This window comes from Strigops habroptila, chromosome 8 (genome assembly GCF_004027225.2).
Source record: "Strigops habroptila isolate Jane chromosome 8, bStrHab1.2.pri, whole genome shotgun sequence".
Lineage (NCBI taxonomy): Eukaryota > Metazoa > Chordata > Aves > Psittaciformes > Psittacidae > Strigops > Strigops habroptila.
In genome coordinates, this window is record NC_044284.2 from 6,034,346 (window position 1) to 6,054,817 (window position 20,472).

Sequence of the window (20,472 nt, forward strand, 5' to 3'; positions counted from 1 at the left end):
GAAGAGCAGTTGTGCCTAAACTAGTGACACTGAATATTCCATCGAATGATAAAACCCCATGGTCTAATGGTGTTTAATTATGCAAAATAATCATATAAGGATCTAGAAAATAGGCAACAACAGCACAGGTTAAGCTATTATTTGTTATGAGATTGCATCTGAATAACAATAGCTATTTTAATAATATTTATGAATTATAATAGGTATTTCCTGCAGCAAACTGGGTGTCAGAGCCCCAAGTGCATCAATAAGTCCTAGCGAGCCTCCATAAGCCTCATCTGGGGCATCCTGGAGCTCTATTTAAGCTCAGACCCAGAACTTCAGTCCTGGCCTCACCTATAATGCTGTAGGGGTGTTGGTCTTGCTCAGCCACAGCACTGGCCATAAGGTGCTTTTATCCGGAAGTCAACCCATGGAGAAGCACTCTGGCTTGAGAGCCTGGCCTCATCGCTATGGACCTGCCCAGTGACCTGATCCTAATTCTTATCCCTGGATTGACTTCCATGTTCTCCCCAGGAACATGCTTAAGGATCTGGGCTCTTGCCTAAACCTGGCCCGCATCTCTGGGTCTGCCCTGCCTACATCAGCCAGGTGAGGGGTTTAACCTTGTTGATAAAACCTCTGCCAGCTCTGTCACTACAATCAGCTCCTGGCTTGCCTTCCTTTAGGGAGTAGCCCTGCTCTTGCTACTCCCTGACACCAGGTTTAGATGTGGTTAGAGACTTCTAATGCCTTCAGAAGGACAAACTGCCTCAGAAAGATGTTATTATGGGAAGAGGCAGCTTCCTAGTTACCCCGGAGAACAAGGGCTGTGAACAGCATTTGGATCCTGATACTCCAAGGGAATTCTCCACTGAAGAAAAAGTATGCAAAGAGTATGCAAAGGAGCATGCAAAGAGCTTCTCGAATTCCTAAAGACAGGCTCTGAAACACTACATGGACTAGTTCCTGAAATCAATTGAACTGAGGATATCAAAACCTGTGTGGCAAGTCTGCAACTTTTAAGCGCATGGTGTGAGAATATGCAGAAGTTTTTACATGCAGAGAACAAAAAAAATCATAGGGAAAACTTCAAACCTAATTGGATATACCACAGTGCTTTAACTTTTGAGCAGAGGAACCACCAGCTGACAGCTACAACTCACAGATAAGAAGTACCTCAATGAAATGGTAATTGCCCCAGTGAAGCTCATGAAGATCTTGCATTGAAAATTGAAAAACAGAAAGACGTCTTCATAGTTGTAAATGCAGAAAGGTGGACAAAAGAGTGAACATCCACACAGGTAGGTATATGGAAATAATCCAGTTAAACAGGTGTAAAATTAATGTAGTATTTAAATTATAACATACATACAGATCTGCCTAAAGAAAGGGCCATAGTGGGTTACTCTGAAAAGTAAGTTCATGGTACATGGGGAAATAACTAGTAAAGATCCCTATGAATATGCCTTGGGATTGTTACTTGATAGTTCCATTAACAGTGTTGGCACAAAACCAGAACTGTGTTAATTACTTCTGCTGGTGATGAAACTGGAAGGCGATTCTATATTGGAAGTCAATATAGAAAGAGGATGAGGGTACCCCAAGCACAGAATAAGATGACCTTAGGAATGGGTGTTACAGAAGTACTGCTTCATAGTAATGACACAAAGTGCCAGTTCATGCTCAGGAACTTTAGCAAACTGCTCAGTCATCACTGAAAAATGACACATGGAAAAAGAGCTGATTCCAGTAAGTCTAGTAACAGCATGTCCACGAGCTACCAGTCTGATATAGCCAGGCAAAAGAAAGGTAGGTTTGGAACATATAAAGCACTGTGTTTCCAGTAAGAGGCTATGGTAAAAGTAACATGTGGAAACACCCGGAGTATTCAGGAAACATGTATATAGCTCTAATGCATACTCAGGATTTGTCGAGGAAATGAGAGCGTATCTTAAAAATCAGACTGAAACAGATATGACTGCTTTCTCGAAATATGTCTGGTAGTCAAAATTAAACATACTGCTGAAACATGCGCAGAAACAAGTACAAACTTACGCAAACTTTAAGCTCAAAAAATCCAATGTACTCAGAAGTTCAACTGATTTTCAAATGTCTGAAATGGGTATTTAAAGAGTATTCTACTAAAATGGTGCCATTCAAGTTATTAGCTGAATGTAAGCATTTTGTTATGATTATCTTGTTTTAAGGATGTATGGCTAATGCATGCACAGCAGCTCCAAGACTAAACTGGCACAAGGGCTCCCTGCTTTGCAGTAAATTTCATTTTTAAAAATATGGGTAAACATAGCTAAGACAAGACAGGCATTGCATTTTAAACTGCTAGGTATGTGTACAAGAAATTGATTTATATTTATTGCAGAAAATGTATCTGCCTTTAAAATGGTTCTGAAGACTAAGAATTCTCATAAGAAAGGTTTCTGCACTTGACCACCTTCATCTAAATAAACAGGTTTAGTAATCACACTGCTCCTTGCTAAAAGCACTGACAGCTCAAAAGCCAATAGGTTTGGTTTTCCTCTGTAATTGGATTTTATTAGAAAACCACAATACAATTCTAAAATTACTCAGTATCTACTGCAAATAGCATCTACTAAGTATGTTGACTCAGAAGTAATCTAAGATCACTGCTTCTAAAAAGAGAAGGTTCTGCCCTCCTCTGAACAAAAGGAAGACTCTATTTCAACAGGAAAAGCAAGCTGATCTGACCTGTATGTGGTCTCTTAATGACTATTCAACATTAAAGAGATAAGAATGTGCCTTTTGGTGGTAGCAAAGCCCTAGGTCATCTTAGTGAGCGGTGCATGCCTTGAAAAAGAAACAACATGCAGTATCTTTGATACATAAACTGATCTTATTTTTTATAATCTATTAGGTAAATAACAGGCATTTATTTCAAAACTATTTTCAAGCAAACACTAAGTGGAAGGTAATTGAATTTTTAAGGAACATTTTTTTTTTTAAAGATTAACTTTTCCTAACTTCTTTATTTTGTTACCTCACGTAATTAGGTAAAATATGTATATGGGTTCACTGGACTTGAAGGTAAGTGTATGAAATCTTTTCAGGTTAGAAAAGATCAGCTAGAAAATGTGAAAATAGTTCATAAGTGTTCTATTGATGGTTTGGTTGGTTGGGTTTTCTCTTTTTTTTTTTTGATAAAAGTACTCTCCAAAATACTTGGTGCGTGGGGAACTTGTACATCCCTGAAAAGTTCAAACATGGTTGTGCTCTAAGTGGGGACTGTGAAAATGGAATAATGATATTTCACACAGTTCGTTACAAGATCCGCTAGACCAGGGCTTCTCATTTTACAAAGAAAACATTTTTTTCCTTCTAAAAATCAGTCTGCAAATTTGACTTCAAGTACAAACTGGTTTTTATCTTCTCAATCATTCTCTTTAAAACTTACAATTATGAAAATCAGGTTAGTCCTGAATGACATCCATGTAATGTGGCTACATCCACTTGGTTTGCCACTAATGCAGCCCTCATTTTCATCTTAATTCCTTACAATCTGTGTCATATCTTATTTCCTAGTACATTGCCAGCTGGGTTTTTCTCAAGTTTAGACAGATTAGACCGCAGATCCTTGCAACCTTTTTAGAAAATCAATTCTCACTGACATGTCTCAATATGAAGACAGTAATCAGGATAAAAAATGCCTTTCACTCCCACTGCCAGTCGAGCATGCTTTGACTCATGCATGCATACACATGAATGCCAATTGCATACCTGGAACAAGACAGTCTGAACAACTCTGGCATACATGGGAAAAGTACCTTGTCATGGTGGCTTCAAAAGTTTTATTCAAAGGAGTAGTAGGAGAAAGGCATATCAAAAGCATTTTTTAAATCTTTTAGTATATTCAGACTGAACTGTAAAATAGCTTATTAGGATAGATTTTTCTTCTCTTTTTTTCTAATCTGCTCTTTGTTCTGACTAGAGAAGAAAGACGGCAAGTGTCCAGTATGGGATCATTATCTGCTTTTTTAACGTGCTTGGAATGAAGCAATAAGAAATAGCAACAGTTTTTGACACCACTTCAATAAGCTCCCTTGTTTCTTTACGGTGAGGTGGAGGGAAAACACCAAAGAGATTTAAACAAAAAAATGAAAACATATAAACTATTACACCTTACCTTGCCAGCCCGGTTTGCACACTGGTTTGACGTTAACTCGTACTAAGACATCTTCTGTTGCATGTTTTTGCCCACAGTCAAAAGCTGTTACCTTTATCTCATACTGGTGCTGTTTGTCATAGTTCAGTTTCTCAGTGTTTCTGATGTTACCTGCAGATTCAATATAAGATAACATTCAAATATTCCTTCTTGCCAAAGCATATACAGACTATAACATTGGGACCTCAGTTAATCAAGTCCTTTGTGACCAGAAAGCTCTTTGAAGCACATAGGACATCTGCCAGCAGGAAAGTTATAGGGAATGGGAAATATTTTCTTTCAATCCAGCAGAGAAATAAAGAAGTTCTTAGGCAAATACAAGATGCTACGGATATAATATGGGCACTTCTATATTTGAAAACATCTGCTCAACATCTTATTCTGAAGTAAGACTAATCAGCAGTTGCATCTTCAAAGGTAAACCATGAGTACGTTCATGTTCCACATTTTCCCAGAATACACCACTTTAACATGGCAGCCACATTCCTGATATCCACTGCTTAACATCTCCGTAGCCTTAGTATCTTCTTTTTCCCTAAAGTGAATCTTTACAAGTCAGGTGAACAAGATTTTTAACCCTTTAACACCTTTCCCTGGGTTTTAAAAATAGGAAAAGCCCCTGAATCACCTTCTGCACTAGAGTGCTTAGCAGTATTTGATGACAGCACAGAGTTATCACACGGAAAATAACTCACGGCAGAGATTATCTGCTGAACCTGACGATATATAAAGGCGACAAATCACCTGTTTCAGGAACTTTCACAAGGAAAGGGAAAGATCAAAGATCCTTCTCAGAGTACTTCCTGCAGAACTGAAAGATTTCCACGCACAACATATGGTTTGTAATTAATGACTCCAGCATTTTAATTCTGCCAGTTTCCACAGAAATACACTTCTTGCTCGCATTGAAACTTGAGACTGTTTCAATGTTTGTTACACCACCTCTCTGAATGGGAATCTTTGTTCTAGAATTTAACAAACTTACTGTGGATCAGTGCCACACGTAGTAACTGCCTGCAGGCATGGATCTGCAAGATCAAGTTGTTTGGGCTAAATGTGGAATGGGGGGCACCCAAATCCTGGAATTTAGTCAAATAAAGAGATCTGACTCCCATAAGTGGTGGTTGAAGTACCTGTTGTTAGGCATGATGGCACTATTTAGGGTTTTGGGCATGTTTTGTTTTGTTTGTTTTTTTTTTTTTTTTTTCATTTAAATGAATGAGATGAAGGTGAAAGCAAATAAATGCAACTTCTTTTCACTAAACCTCCATCAGTTTGACAAATTAAGACTTTTAGTAGGTGCTTCTCTCTGATGCACGCTCTTTATTTTTGTCAGAGGCCACTACTTTCCTGACTAATACTACATTAAAGCCAGCTTTAGTAGTTTTAATTGAAATTGATGCAAAACTTTTCAGGTCAGGCCTCAAGGAAGGCTGCTTTTGCAATTATCACCATCTTCTGGTTCAAAATTCATAATTTAAATAGACCCTTACATCTGTAGCCATGAATCAGACCCAATACCCCATATTCTGTTGACTTTGAATCTTTACCCTTCCCTTTCTGAGCAGGGCACAGAGCAAAACAAGTCCTATCACTATTTTTATGTCTCAAATGGAGAAGCAGAATAATCTGCTAAAGGCTAGTACAGAAACAGTCCTACAGCTTCCTTGGTTCTCTCTCAGGCACCTCACCTTGCCAGGCATTTTCAGGTCTGCCACGTAGCTAGCTCTTCCCATCACAAAAGCAACTGCAGTGATGATATTAACTACATTAGTTTTGAGTTAGTAAGTGGCAAAAATTACTAACTCAATTTCCTGGAAATTGAGCTATAACTAATTAAAAACCAAAACAAGCCAGCAAAACCTACAGAAAACAGAAGAAACAGATAAATATCAACAGGAATATAAAATTTCTTGCCTGAAAACACACACATTTACACCTCTGTTTCCTCAGGGTCAGTGGCGGTGATAGTTTGATACAGAATTCGTTCTTTTATGGCTGTCTTTAGTCTTATTTTGGAGCAGACACAAGAATGGGGAAAGACTTGACTAATTTACCATGGCGATTCCCTCTTATATTCCATACTTCCTGTGTGTATGAGTATAATAAAAGAGACTCTCCTAACCCTTATAAGAGATGAGGTCTTTGACTTCAGTCTGCTTATATGAGCTCAACATTCCCAGCTGCCAAGAACCACTAGGAACTGTATTTGACCGTAAGTCAACTGAAGGATAAGAATTGCTTCTTGTCAAAAAGCTGCACTTTTAAATCATAATGGAAAGAAACTGTGGTTTTGAAAATAACTATCACATGCAAATACTGAACGATAAGAGTTTCGCTACTTTTTTGATACTATGAAGTTTGCTTAGCTCCTAACACAGATCTCAGTGCTGTAAAGGATGACCTTGTGAGATCCTGTCCACATGTATTTTCTAAGATATATAACTTAATTTAAGAGGTACTGACTGGACAGAGAAGTCAATAACTCATCTTCATAATGAACAATCTGAAGATGTATTTGTGAAGTGCTTCCCAGTGGTGGGTGACAGATATAGCTACCCCCATTTTAGAGATGAGAGTTGTTTAGAACCATGATAGATTTTGTACCTATATCTGAATTCTCTGATCGTATGACCATGATCCCTTACAAATAAAGGCAGAAAATGCATAAAAATATTGTTCTTCTGGCATTACAGCGGATCCGTGCATTGTGGCTTTATTTTTCCGTTACCTGAACAAAAGCCCACACAATACTGATGCAGTAAGTGACTTGATGGTTGGGATTCTCTGTTGTGAAGACAACTTGATTAAACTGCATGCAAGAGTCTCTTAAAACATATTATATCTTACACCTATAGTCCTAGTTCTTTGCATAGCAAAGCATAAATTCGTCCTTTGCATTTACATGATCGTATTTTATGACCAAGAGTTCATTACCTTCCAAGTTAGGCTCAACATATACAAGAGTCAATTTAGTAGTGTTATGGTTTCATAACACAATGTGATCTTATTCACAAAAAATTACATATCAAGGGACAAAGCTGCCAAATGTAAATGGGAAGCTTTATATTACCTCCTCTAGATGCCTAACTTACAAAGATCTTAGAATCACACAGGATGGTTTGGGTTGGAAGGGACCTTAAAGCCCATCCAGTTCCAACCCCCTGCCACTGGCAAGGACACCTCCCGCTAGACCAGCTTGATTAAAGCCCCATCAAACCTGGCCTTAAGATCTACAGGAAATGCACCAGAACTGAATGCTGCTTCCTGCACCAGCACTGGCTGCCTCTCCTCTTTTGCCTCACATGATGTGGTGTGTAGACTATACACTGCTACAGCCTGGAGGGTTCCCAATGTGTAATATGATTTTTCAAGACAAAAAAATGCTCCCTGGATTGATTTACATACAATAAATAAGTTGGGTTTTTTTCTAAAAAAGCAACGATCTGCCAGAAGAAAATCAGCTGATGTAATATCATATTCATCTTTCTAAAGGCCTGTGTTTGTGGTTAGTTTCATAGGTTGGTGGTGAAAAAAATCCACCATCTGAGAGTGATAATTGCATGTTTTCCTCACACCCACCCTACTTTTGGATCCTCTGCAATATATAGATTTGATTCTAAGCATCTGGGTAAATGCTCTTTCTGGGCAATGCAATTTCACACTTAGGTTACTGAAAAGCAGAAAAAATCCTAACTTGCAGAAGACACAGGAAGATAGGTTGGTGGTTTTTTGCCTCACAATGGGTAAAAAAAATCCTATCAACAAAATCCTAATTAGAACAGTATTAAGAGACAGTCCCAGGCATCTCACACACCTGCTTTAATCATCTTGCCGGTAACAAAAATGGGCACAATGCCTGAGTATTTGCACTGGAGAAAGTTTATGTCAGAGAGTTCCAACACATTTCACTGCTGAGAATGTCTAAGCAACATATTTCTGTCACAAAATCAAAGTGCAACCATCTATTCTAACTCTGTCTCTAATCCCAGTGGGTTTAAGCAATTACCATCATCTAAAAAAATCTCAAATTAGACTGCAATTACTGTTGATTGTGGCAGCACTGTCCTTTTAGTGAACAAATAGATCAAAAAATATTAATTGAATTCATGACCAAGACCTTGCAGGTATTACAACCGTATACCAATTATTCACTGCAGGCTTTAAAGTCATGTTTAAATCAATGATTTTCTCATTGCTTTTGCTGAAAAGCAGCTCCCAGGCACATGAGAACAAAGATGTAACCAAGGATTCCTGACATTTCCCATGCTTTTGATCATGTCTCTGACTGTAGGAAACCCATGATCAGTCACGAGCCAGTGTCTCTGTGTGAAAGGAGCTGAAAAGGCATGAGCAATAGAAATGCCTACTCTGTATCATGCTAATCTCAGTGTATTATTTATCTATTATATCTGTTGCAAACTTGGTATGAAATTATGAAGTGACCTGCAACTTGTGTAAGTAACAGCCCCGTACTGGCAAGGCACATGGAGCTCTGGAAAAATAGTGGTCTCAAACAGAAACATGGGGAAGTTCCTTTTATGACAACACAGGTAATCTCATACCTTGGTATATAGTGTACTTGCCTCCCAGTGTGTGATAAACAAGATGTTTTTTCCCCCCAATATGATTTACAATTTACTGATGCTAACAGGTTATTAACTTTTGATGCTCAGCTGTGCATTGTGCAAGAACTGCAGAAATGAAGACGAATAATTTTTGAACAAGGAAAAGGGTTTTTATAACACATCCCAACATGAAAATGACTGCTTAGAGAAAAACAGTAGCTCCATGTGTGCTCTCAATTTCTAATTTGGCCAAAAATCAGATTTAACTTCAAAAGAGTATTCTCCTCCAACATGGATCAAATGTTTTTGCTAGGAAAGATAAATCAGAGCATTGCTGGGCATGCACACAGGGTGCTTGTTCTGAGAAAACAAGTTCTCTAAGCACAGCAATTTCCATTTTGAACTCTTGCACAAGTGTGCATATGTGAGTATTTAGAACAAGGAATCTCATCTACAAAGTGATGCCAATATGTGATTGCTGAAGTACCTGAAAGACAGAGCTACTGTTTTGTATTATCTGAAGCAAGAAGAGAATGGCAGGGAGATCTTCAACGCATTTTTAATGCAGTCCAGTGACCTCTCCCAAACACTGTGTCAAGTTCTGTGCTTTTCTCTGGTGAGAACTTGACTGGGAAAAGCAGGAAGCTGACAGACAGGGCGACCAAGGTCAAAAATGGCTGCATATGGAAAACTTTATTATAGTTTATTATTTTTCCTATAATATTATATACAGTAAAAAGAAACAACTAAAATCAATAACCATTAAAAATTATACTACTTCTCCAAAGCATATTTTCTCCCATGCTGCAGAATAATGGATCTGCTTCAGGAAGCACACCATGAATGGGTAGATGTGTGGGCCCACACCCTGAAAGTTTCAACAATCAATAAACACATCCAGAATATTGTCAATTCTACATTTACACTGCTCCACAAAGTCTGGAAGAATGGAACTAGCTCTAAACCAGTGAACAACCTCTACGAGGTAGGGCCACATGCTGCATTAGGAAATGTCATCACCTGGATAGAAAACTGCATCTGAGACAATTAAAGAGAAAGGATTCAGTGACAGAGAAACACATTGTTCATTTAAAACTGGGACTTTAATTTCCACAGTAAATTAATGTGGCATTTTCTGACCAAAACTTACGTGAAAGGGATGGAATTTCTCAGTGTAACAGCTCCTTCGTGCTCGGAGCTGAGAACAGGACTACTCTCTTGAGTTAAAACTCAAGCCAGGTTACCAGGTAGTAATAACAGGCAATCACACTATCTACAGAAATTACTGCTATCTGTCCCAGACTTAGAATTGCTCCTTCCCCATACTCACCATTTCTGTCAATGGCAAAAGGTACATCAGTTGTGACAATTTCATAATTGCAGATCTGGCTATACTGTGGAGAACAGTCCTCATCTATGGCTTCTACCTGCAGTATGCTGTCATAGATCTTCCCCTCTGTCACAGTGGCCTTATACACACTCTCCTTGAAAGTTGGTGGAAACTCATTGACATCCTTTACCTGGATATGGACCACTGCCCTAAAATACGTAAAGACATCAAAGAGACAAATTAATTTATCATGACACATCACTGAGAGTTTGTTTTCAAAATACCTGAAAAGACTAACAGAACATATCTAGAAAACTATGTAAACATCTATTAAAATGAGAGATTATTGAATTTCTATGTTTAATTTGCCCAATCTAATATCTTAATGGGGCAACAGCTAAAAACCTATTGCCACAGCTTGTAGGGAGAGGGCTTCATGGTGCTCCCTATTAAAATCTGCCTCTTAAAATGGATCCCAGCAGAAATTCAATATCATTCCAGTGTAAAATGGGTTACTAAGCAAAAAAATAGGAAGAGAATTACAGCAGTCTTACATATCCACTACCTAAAAATGGTCAGTTTATGAATATTCTCCAACATGAAATAAGGCTCTCACCTTCTACTGATTATAATTATTTAATCCTTTAATTACTTACAACATTGTACATCCAAGGGTCAATAATAAGAGGCCTTGAGTATTTAATAAGCAAACTCTAAAGGCCTTCATTTGAAAGATTTTGCTATCTGATTTGATAGGCAAAGAAACAGAGGGACATAGAAGTGGAGGGATTTTCTAGACCAATGGCAGAGCCAGTAGTAAAGGTTGGGACCCCAGACAGTCAGGCTTAACGTATGATTTACCAGAGAAACCACTATCAGAAGCATAACAAAATCTGGTCCTGATGGGCCAGATTTCATTTTTTCAGGATTAGACCAAAATTGTCCAGAAGTGCAAAACATACTAGCTTGTTATGGATATGGGAGAGAAAAACATCATAAAATTTAATAATATGAAGCAAAACCTGTTTCTGTGACTTGATGGCTATTTGATCTTGCAGACTTCCTTCTAAATGCGTATTCTTTTTAAATATCCTGAAAAAGTTCAGCATGCATTATAGAGCTAATTAAATTTTTAATTGTCTTGTGTCCTGGATGAGCAAAAGGAAGAATGATTACTATTCATCATTGATTTAAATGGCTCTCAGCAAAATGAACAATTTGTACAGCAGTTACACATCTACACGTGAGTTACATTTATCTTTAATGACAAATGGTCTGGAGCTTAGTTCCATTAATTTAAGGGGAAAAAAGGGACTGTGCCACTTAAGCTTATTGAGGGAATTGCCTCCACAGTAAAAAGTACCACTTACTAACCTTCAATACCTGTCTGTTCCAGAGGATTTTAATTCCTTTTAGACTTGCTGTCCAAAAGCTGAGGTCAGAAACACACTGTGCAAAGGCAATGCTGCTGCAGCATATATTCACGCACCTGCTAAAAAAGGTGATTTCTCTTCTCTTACCATTTGAAATGAGATGAAGAGAGAGAAAACCTATTTTGAATATGTAAAGCATCAGTTAAAAGCTAGCTTCCATGCCCTGGAAGATCTGTTTAGTCAATGTATTTAACATGAAAGCAAGAATAGAAAACTAAACTAAAATTGAGATCCATTTCTCCACTTGAACAGGGATCCTATTAAGAGCTTCAACTGGAACCACTGCAGAACAGGTCAAACTGCAGGAGGCAAAAAGGAAAAGTATCTTCTAAAAGGAAAAAGAAATAAAAAGTGGATTGACTATTGCAACAATAGTAATTTGGTTTTATTTGCTTTCTACCCATCTACAGTATAAAAAAGGAGCCCTTCAATATGATCTGTACTCTAGAGCAAATACATGCCAAAGCAAAAAAAAAAAATTTCTCCTCATTTTCACCCACTTGTGAGATTTCTTCCAGTTTGTTCCACCTGGTCCTGATCCACAGTCATAGGCCTGGATGATGAATGTGTATTCCTTCTGCAGTTCACAGTCAACAGGACTTTTTGCCCGAAGGCGACCTTCTCCAGATGTCTTGTTTAGCACAACAGCTTCGAAGGGCATTTCTTGTCCATGGATTTTAAAAGCACAGATTTCACCTGTGAGGAACAGTACAAAACAATCATAACCAAGGAGGTCTAAGTCTTATGCACTGGTGCCACACTGGAGAAGTCAGCAGTAATTTGAATTTCACATGCTAACAGCATGTGAAAGCGGGGGAAGTAGAGAGGTGGGCCTCAGTTACATATACAGTTACCATACATCCTAGAAGTGCCCTTAGCCACGTGCTCGTACAGTGTGCTGCAGCAAGTGCAGCTCTGGTCACGTACTTCCCTCTCCCTCTGTCATTAATAAATGCTTTTTTAAAGCCCTAGCGACTATTCCCTAGATATGGTACTAACATGAATGTTGAGTTAAATTAGTTTTGAGCTAAATTAAGAAGATCTTATTTAGTTCAAGAAAATAGCAGAAAGAAAAATAGATAATATTTTAGAGGTTGTCTTTTCTAACTGTTGTCACTCCTTCCTTTAGCCACTTGAGCTGCCAGGTGGTAGCAGATGTTCAGATTCTTGCAGTTTAGTTTCCCAGCAGTGAAAAAACTAATGATGCAAAACATGGGCACATTCACAATTATATCCTGCTTTATTTACAGACATACATCATCTTTGGAACAGAAGTAGTTGGACGAACACAGTCAAGTGTCTTTTTTGGACATCTCAGTCACCCACCCACATTCTCACACTCATACATGAATGCCTTCTTGGCAGCAACTCACTCTGCCTCCAAACTGCCTCCCCTCCGCAGCTTCTCTCAGAGGAATACTATATAACAAAACAGATGATATAGCAAGGACTAAAAAAAATCAATTTGGACACAGAAGACAACATAAAGTCTTGTGAGAATATTTGTCTGGAAGGGGGAAAAAACCCCAGTTTCTGGTGACTGTTTTTTTTAATCCTTCATAGTGATGGCAAAGATACACATGCTGAATTCGCTTTTAGCCACTCCAGAATCCAAGTTTAAAAATGAAATATTTATACAAAGACCAATGGGGCTTAAATATTTTTATGACACATTAACACATGCTCTTTTATGAGTAAGTCAGCCTCAGGACATGCATTATAGATTCAAAGATGTCTCCCACTGCCATAATTCTTTTCCATTTATTTCCAATTTACAGTTGCAGCCTTTTGGAAATCTCATTGCCAATCATATTGGAGTCAACTGCCAAATTTCAAAATAACTCTACATCTATGACCTCTAATTAAAGCCTGGCTCCTCTCCCTCTTTTTTCTAATAGAATATATTGCTTATTTTTAGAGAAGAGACTGGACACTGACTTTATAAGGAGTTTGTAATTCCAATCACATGTGAGAAAGAAAAAAATGGGAAGGGGGGGTCTGTGTGGACACGTGGGGATTAGGTGCACTTAAAATATAAACACAGGCTTTTTGGATATTCCCTCAACTACCACCACATAGGTTTCCCTTTACTATAATGGGAGCTGAAGCTGATATCAGCTATATGGAGTAACATTTAGGTAGATGAATCCCACACTTAACAATAATAACCAATCCTAAGGATGCCTTTACAGAATCAGCAAAGAGTTGTTTTAATAATTACGAAAGCACACTGAGTACTTGCTTGGACATTTGCTTGCTCCAGCCTCCCACTCAGGTGTGGTTTCCAAAACAGACAGAAGATGTGCACTTTTCCACTCTCAATAAGCACAAATATCTGGGCCTCAGAAGAAGAAATGTATTTTATCCTGAGAATCAGAAAAAGACTAATACTTTGCATAGCCATTAAAGCAGGCTCCGCAACGCTTATGGACTGCTGCATAGGAAACAAACGATTAAGAGAAGGCTGAAGTGAAGCAGTTAGTTCAGCTTTGACAGTGGGCACTGATCACTGAGTTTGTATCTCAACGTTGTCACCCATACCTTTGGAAAGAAAAAAAAAAGTCATCCTAATTTCCCTGCAACTTCAAAATGAAACATTCATAGAATCATAGAACAGTTATGGTTGGAAAGGACCTTAAGGTCAACTAGTTCCAACCCCCCTGCCATGAGCAGGGATACCCTGCACTAAACCATGTCACCAAAGGCTCTGTGCAACCTGGCCTTGAACACTACCAGGGATGGAGCATTCACAACTTCCTTGGGCAATCCATTCCAGTGCCTCGCCACCCTCACAGTAAAGAACTTCTTCCTTATATCTAATCTAAAGTGATATCGTGGATTTCTGTTTTATTTTAATTGAATATGAAAATAACAGTGTAAACGTGGGGAGTCTAATGGAAAAATACTATCTGCTGTCTTCTGTAACAGTGGAGTTCACAGCTTCTGAGTAACAAAGTTTGCCTCAGCCACACAATCTACCAGCAGAAACCGTAACTTCAGTGTTTTGTGTTTATTGTATATTGATCCACTGTTTGGTTGTAAATGATAGAGCATTTGCAGACATTCAAGCCCTACTGTTCTTAACCAAGAGAAATAGCTCCAGGCAGAAAAGAATTTCTCTCAGCCTTAATGTAAACATGTATCACTTTTCCCTCTCCAAACGCAGAGGCCTGATGCAAAGCAATCACAGAAGCAGCACATGTTCTAATTAGTTCTCAGCAAGTATTTTAGAGGTCTCTATATTCTGCTTCTATGCTAGACTCTATAACTCATACAGTTCATATAACTCTAATTTTGACTTTTAAATCTCCCATTTGCCAAACATAAAATAATGACAGCTGCAGGGATATGAGGAGGTATTTTTAAGTATACTGCAAAAACCACACATACACTTCCAGACTCTGGTGACAGCAAACTACTTCTATGAAAACAACTTCATATGTTTTTAAAAAGTATGACTTTTTTTTCCCCCCAGAAGGTTTCTACTACTGTTTCCAAAGAAATGATTTAACACTATTGAAAAACAAAACGTACAGTGATCATGATTCCAAAAATGCATTTTAATGACTGTATTGGGAATGGAAACAATAAGAGTGTTGTAGCAGTTGTAACATAGCAGAAAATTAAACAAGGTCCACCTTTACACTGCAAGACACATATTTACAGATATATAAAACTACTACTACTAGGCATTACAAATAGTGTCTTTATAAGACATTAACATATAATATTTTTTGTTATTAAATTGAGCTACAGGTCTTTATTTAAACCCTGACCTACATGATGCCAACAGAAATTGTGCCAAGCTTATAGTATTTCTAAATATAAGAAGCCAGTAACTCACTGGAGGAAGAGGAGACAGGGTGTCTCTCAGGCTCACCATTTAAGTTGCAGAACCAGCACATTCAGGCCCTTGGCACCACCCACCTTCCTTCTTCCTTGTAAGGTTGAAATAATTAAGAGCGCAAATGGGGACGTTGTTTTCCTCACAACAGACAACACAGCAAAAGACTGAGCTTTGTTCTTCATTTCAATGGGTTTGGGAACAGGTGCCTATAGGATTTAGAGATCATAAAAATGGTGGTGGCAGTTGATAACAAGTTGGCAATACCACATAAAGGTGGAAGCACATTCATCAAGTCTTACAGCTGCTGCATCCAAAGCAGAGGGGAAATATCTCTTCTCCCAGAGTCATACATCCTGAGGGTTTCAATCTGCTTCCTATAAAACCTTCTAGTTACAGGGTTGAATTTTACTAAGAGTTGCTTCATTTTAATATACGTCTTAAATAAATTCTGGGCATTATGTTTTCTCTTCAAATCACTCAGTCTACCAGTAGCCATGAGCACCTATTAATTTTGAAGCCTACATTATTTTGAGAGCTCTGCTACAGATCCGTATGTTACTACTGGGATAATAATAATATAATTTCCTCTGTAAAAACTGTAAAAGCCTGAAAAAAATATTGACAGTTTATTATTTCTGAAATATAACCAACAAATCTTTCCACTGTTTAGTGACATGGTTTAGTGGTGGGCCCTGGCAGTGCTGGGTTTACATTTGGACTCAATGTTCTTAGAAGTCTTTTCCAACCTAAAAAATTCTATGATTAACTCAAACCAGATTTCCCTGAATGTTCTATTCTCTCCATTGGCCTTACAATTCCATATGGAGTATAGAGTTTACCCAACTGTGTTCAGAACATGTCTATCTGTGTGAGTGTACACACATATATTTGTTCCTGCCATTCACTTCCAAACCATTTGCTAATTTCAATTACATTTTATAAAAATGAGTTGTTTCCCACAAGTGCTATGAAATTATGCAGCTGCACAACACAGAGATACTACAGGAATCCATCTTACTGGATAGCAAACAGTCCACACAAAGACCTTGTAAAAGCTGAACAACAAAAAAAAGCTTCAATTCTCTCTTGCACCTTTTTGATACCAGTAAATCAAACATGAAGCTCAAACCTGAAGGAAACCAGGCTTCATTAGTTCACTGCTAATATACTGATTTATATTCATATCCTGTTCCGATTTTATTACTCTCTAGCCTTTTATTGTATTTCCATGTGTGTTTTTCTCATATGTGCAAATCAAGATAGTTGATCATTTATTTAGAACAAAGGTTGCAGTTTTATACTTCCTGAGGTAAGCACGGTGTCCCTGAAAGATCCTAAAGTGCCTAAGAGTCAAAGCTGCATGATCACACATACAACCACTCACTCCTTGTAAGAGACACATGCTCTGTTCAGGAGAGATGCAGACTGAATTTCAATTTGAAGAACAGAGACAGGAATGCCATGACCAAGGTGTCACTATGACCTCTGAAGACTTGCATATGAATGAATGACTGTAACACTGTTTTTTCCTTATGTGTGTCCTTCAAGAACCTGATTCAGCTACATGGATGCATCATGTCGTAAGTAAGAGGTATTTGACAACCATTAATCTTCCTCATATACTACATGGCACACCTAGGCTTCCAAGAATTTTGTTAAACATATAGTTTTACAATGGATATGACTTGTGGATATGACTTTGCCCTTGCTAGAACTAAAGGTTTTAAACCAATCCTGTCAACAAAATTGAAGTACTCAGTCTGAATCTGAATTAAATTTAAATCTTTAACCCTTTAATTGTGCTCTTTCTACATACAGACCTCCAAACACAGGCTCGCTGTTCTCTGAACATCCATCATCAAAGATCTCTGCTGGCAGTGCAGTTAATGTTGAGTTTTTCAATAAGTCTGTTTAGGGGTTGATGTTTCTCTTTGGGTTTTTTGTGCCTGGATTATTTTTGTTTGGTTGGGTTTTTTTTTTAACCCAGCCTTCCCAGACAACACCTGTATACAAGTTTCTCTGCTGGAATCCTGCAAATAACCTTCTGAACTTTTGAATGTCTCCGTGCCACTGGGAAGGTCTGCTGCTTTGCCAAGTTTTTTCTACAATAAGCTATAGCTACTGTTCAAATAATTAGAGAACATAGAAGGTTAAGTTTTGAGGGAGGAAAGGGTTTGAGAAAAGAAGGTAAAATAATCATTAGAATGTAAAATATCTTTAAAGATAGAAAAAAAATCAGTAAGGCAGTAACTACTGTGTGTGCTTTTCCAGCCCACTGAAATCAATGCTATTAAACTCATACCGAAATACTAAAATCCAGGAAGCAATACTGAAATCATAAACAGAGGAAAGTATTCGTATCTTAATGAAATACAAAAATTATTATTTCCTTGTATCTAATTTTATGGGCAACAAGCTCTGGAAAGCAAGAGCATAAATCTACTGCTACCCTTCTTATTATATGGATTCGAAATTGGAAAGTGGAGTAAACTGCAGTTGCACTTCAAGTGATTCACTGTCATCATAAGCTCATACCAAATGAACCACGACTTCATTCTTCAGTTGCTCAGGATAGAGAGTTCTGTGGGTAGTGTATAAGCGGCAGTCAAATCTAGGTTTCTTTCTGGCTCCACAGTAAGTTTCCCAATGGAAATCACTTAGGTCGTGAAGGTGGTCAGCAACAAAGCAGCTGAAAAACCTACTCTGCCATTTTATTTAAACAAGCTTGTTTAAAAAATGTCATTTTTATGGATATGCTCCGATTATAGTGCAATACATGACTACGTTGCTCTGTTGGAAATCAGTTCACCACTGCTTAGATACCTAACATGTCACATTGTGCACTCAGATTTAGAATCACAGAATGGTTTGGGTTGGAAAGGATCTTAAGATCACCCAGTTCCAAGCCCCTGCCACAGGCAGGGACACCTCCCACTAGACCGGGTTGCTCAAGGCTCTTGCACAAGACATCCTTGCACTCCAGCTTACATGATAGAGAATTGATCCACCTTTATTTGAAGACTGCAATAAACACTGAGGTGGATCAGAAAAATATGCAACAAGGAGAGAAAGGTTTGTGCACATAAAGATGTGGTTAATTAACTAATGATTACACAGTTTTTGAGCAACCTCTATTCTAAAAGCACAGAAATATTAAATATTGGCCATAGTTCCTCCCATCAATCAAATGCATATCAAATTAACATCCTATTGTGAATAACCTCGTATATTTCTTAATCTTTTCCTCTACCTGAAATCTGCAAGATTCAACACAGAAAGCAAGAAGATACAATTTTAATAACAGTACCAAAAGACTACACTGTTACAATGTATGGAGCTCCATGCCCACCTGCAACAATGGAAGGGCTTTTGTTAACATTATGTTTCATGTTAGCAAGTATCCTGTGGATTCAGCAGTGCATATGAGTATCATAAAAACACACACTCAACACATAGAAACAGCTGTCCTCATTTGTTAAAACGTTGTAAGGCACAGTACAGTGTCTTTAACAGTTACACGATCACTACCGAGAAATGTTTGCCTTGTCATTTTTTAGAATACCACATTATAATGAACCATTGGAAAAATAATCCTGCAACTGTGCAGTTAAAGCTGAAAAAAGCACATTAATAAAAGGAACTTCATCCTCCAGGAGATAAGTGGAGCATAATTACTCAGTATCCAGTTAGGTCATTTTCTGATCTACTTTTTCACGTGTGTCAATAACAATCATAAACACATGTATGGGCTGCCCTCACACACACTACCTGCAGTATTTGATTAGTGTTCCCTTGAGGGTGCAATCAGTGATTGCAGATTTCCTGCTGCCACAGCAGATGAAACATGACTTTGCTCCAGATAGTCATCTTCAGACACAGAAGCCCAGATGCTACCACTGCCTTAATTCCATGTCTGTGTCTGAAAGATGGATCATGAAGCTATTTCACCTCTGGATGAGCGAGGTCTATACTATGAAAAATAGGAGATAATTTGCCTAGTGAGGAACTGACCCATTTTACTGCTATATCCAGTTTGTGATTCTGTGATATCCTTTAATGAAAATGTGAACCTATTTTTATGAGAGATCTAGAGCCTCCTGCATGTAAGATTAAAAAGGTTATTACAATGCTTGCAATAATTTCTAGCCACTATGTATTAAAGGACAAATGCTAATAAAATACATAAAAGTAACTAATGATGTACAATGTGACCAGAATTTCAAATCAAATAAAGACCTAGGATTAAGAACTTTGGCTAGCAGATATGTTCTGCTTACAGAATTCCTACAGGCTGGTAGGCAAACCTAACACAAATATTTTCTGCAGCAACATGACCTACTAGATTTGGCTCCCTTGTGATATACACAGAGAGAAATAAGAAAATGAACAGCACCATGTCACACTCAGATTAGAGAATCAGCAGCTGTTTAGTCTATTGAAGACTCAGCAGACTGACAGAAAAACTTACTTTTTAATTAAACCACTTTCCCTGGGGCCCAATATCAAGGCAGACAATTTCTGAGATACAGCATCTTGGAAAATGTTGCATTTATTAAAATTATTCCCCTGAATAATTTTAAAATGCACTGTTTTGGGGTATAGTTAGCTAATTCAAAGCACACAATGAATGATCAGCCCATTTTCTGCTTCTTGATACTCAAAGCATCAGTCAGCTTTAACTTGAGAACTATACCAGGAACTTTGGACTGGCTAGGACATAATACAAGCAGTGGACTTGACCACACAAATCAAAGGAGTGGCAAGTACTAGGAGCTAGGGCTGTCTTGCAAAAGCGATAGCCATAAAGTAATTCCACACATGTAAACCAAACCAGAATAACCAGGAAAGTGGTGCAGAAATAAAGGACAATCAATAGACCTGTGTCCTTCTTCCAGCATTCCAGTATTTTGAGATAGCCACTCACCCTCTTTTTTTCTCAGATTTGTAATTTGAAGGATCAGGCTGATGGTAACCGAATAGCATTAGAAGGTATTACAGAATCACCCAAGAGCGACGGGCGCTCATTTGAGGCTATGTGCAAATGGAAGTCTGCAGACAGTTGGATGCACCTCTAAGCTAGAAACCAAGCAGTCACGTTAGTGTGGTGCTGTGCT

General features: G+C 38.1%; 1 protein-coding gene across 2 annotated transcripts in view; it reads right to left on the minus strand.

Moving 5' to 3' along the window:
- Window positions 1-20,472, minus strand: part of CLSTN2 (calsyntenin 2) — a 200,232-nt gene that overhangs the window by 70,896 nt on the left and 108,864 nt on the right. For both annotated transcript variants that reach the window (XM_030494868.1, XM_030494869.1), the window contains exons 2-4: window positions 12,012-12,207; window positions 10,079-10,287; window positions 4,142-4,291 (exon numbers count right to left, since the gene is read on the minus strand). In XM_030494868.1, the coding sequence (XP_030350728.1) occupies window positions 4,142-4,291; window positions 10,079-10,287; window positions 12,012-12,172 (520 nt within the window). In that variant the 5' untranslated portion in view covers window positions 12,173-12,207. The remainder of the gene's footprint in view (window positions 1-4,141; window positions 4,292-10,078; window positions 10,288-12,011; window positions 12,208-20,472) is intronic.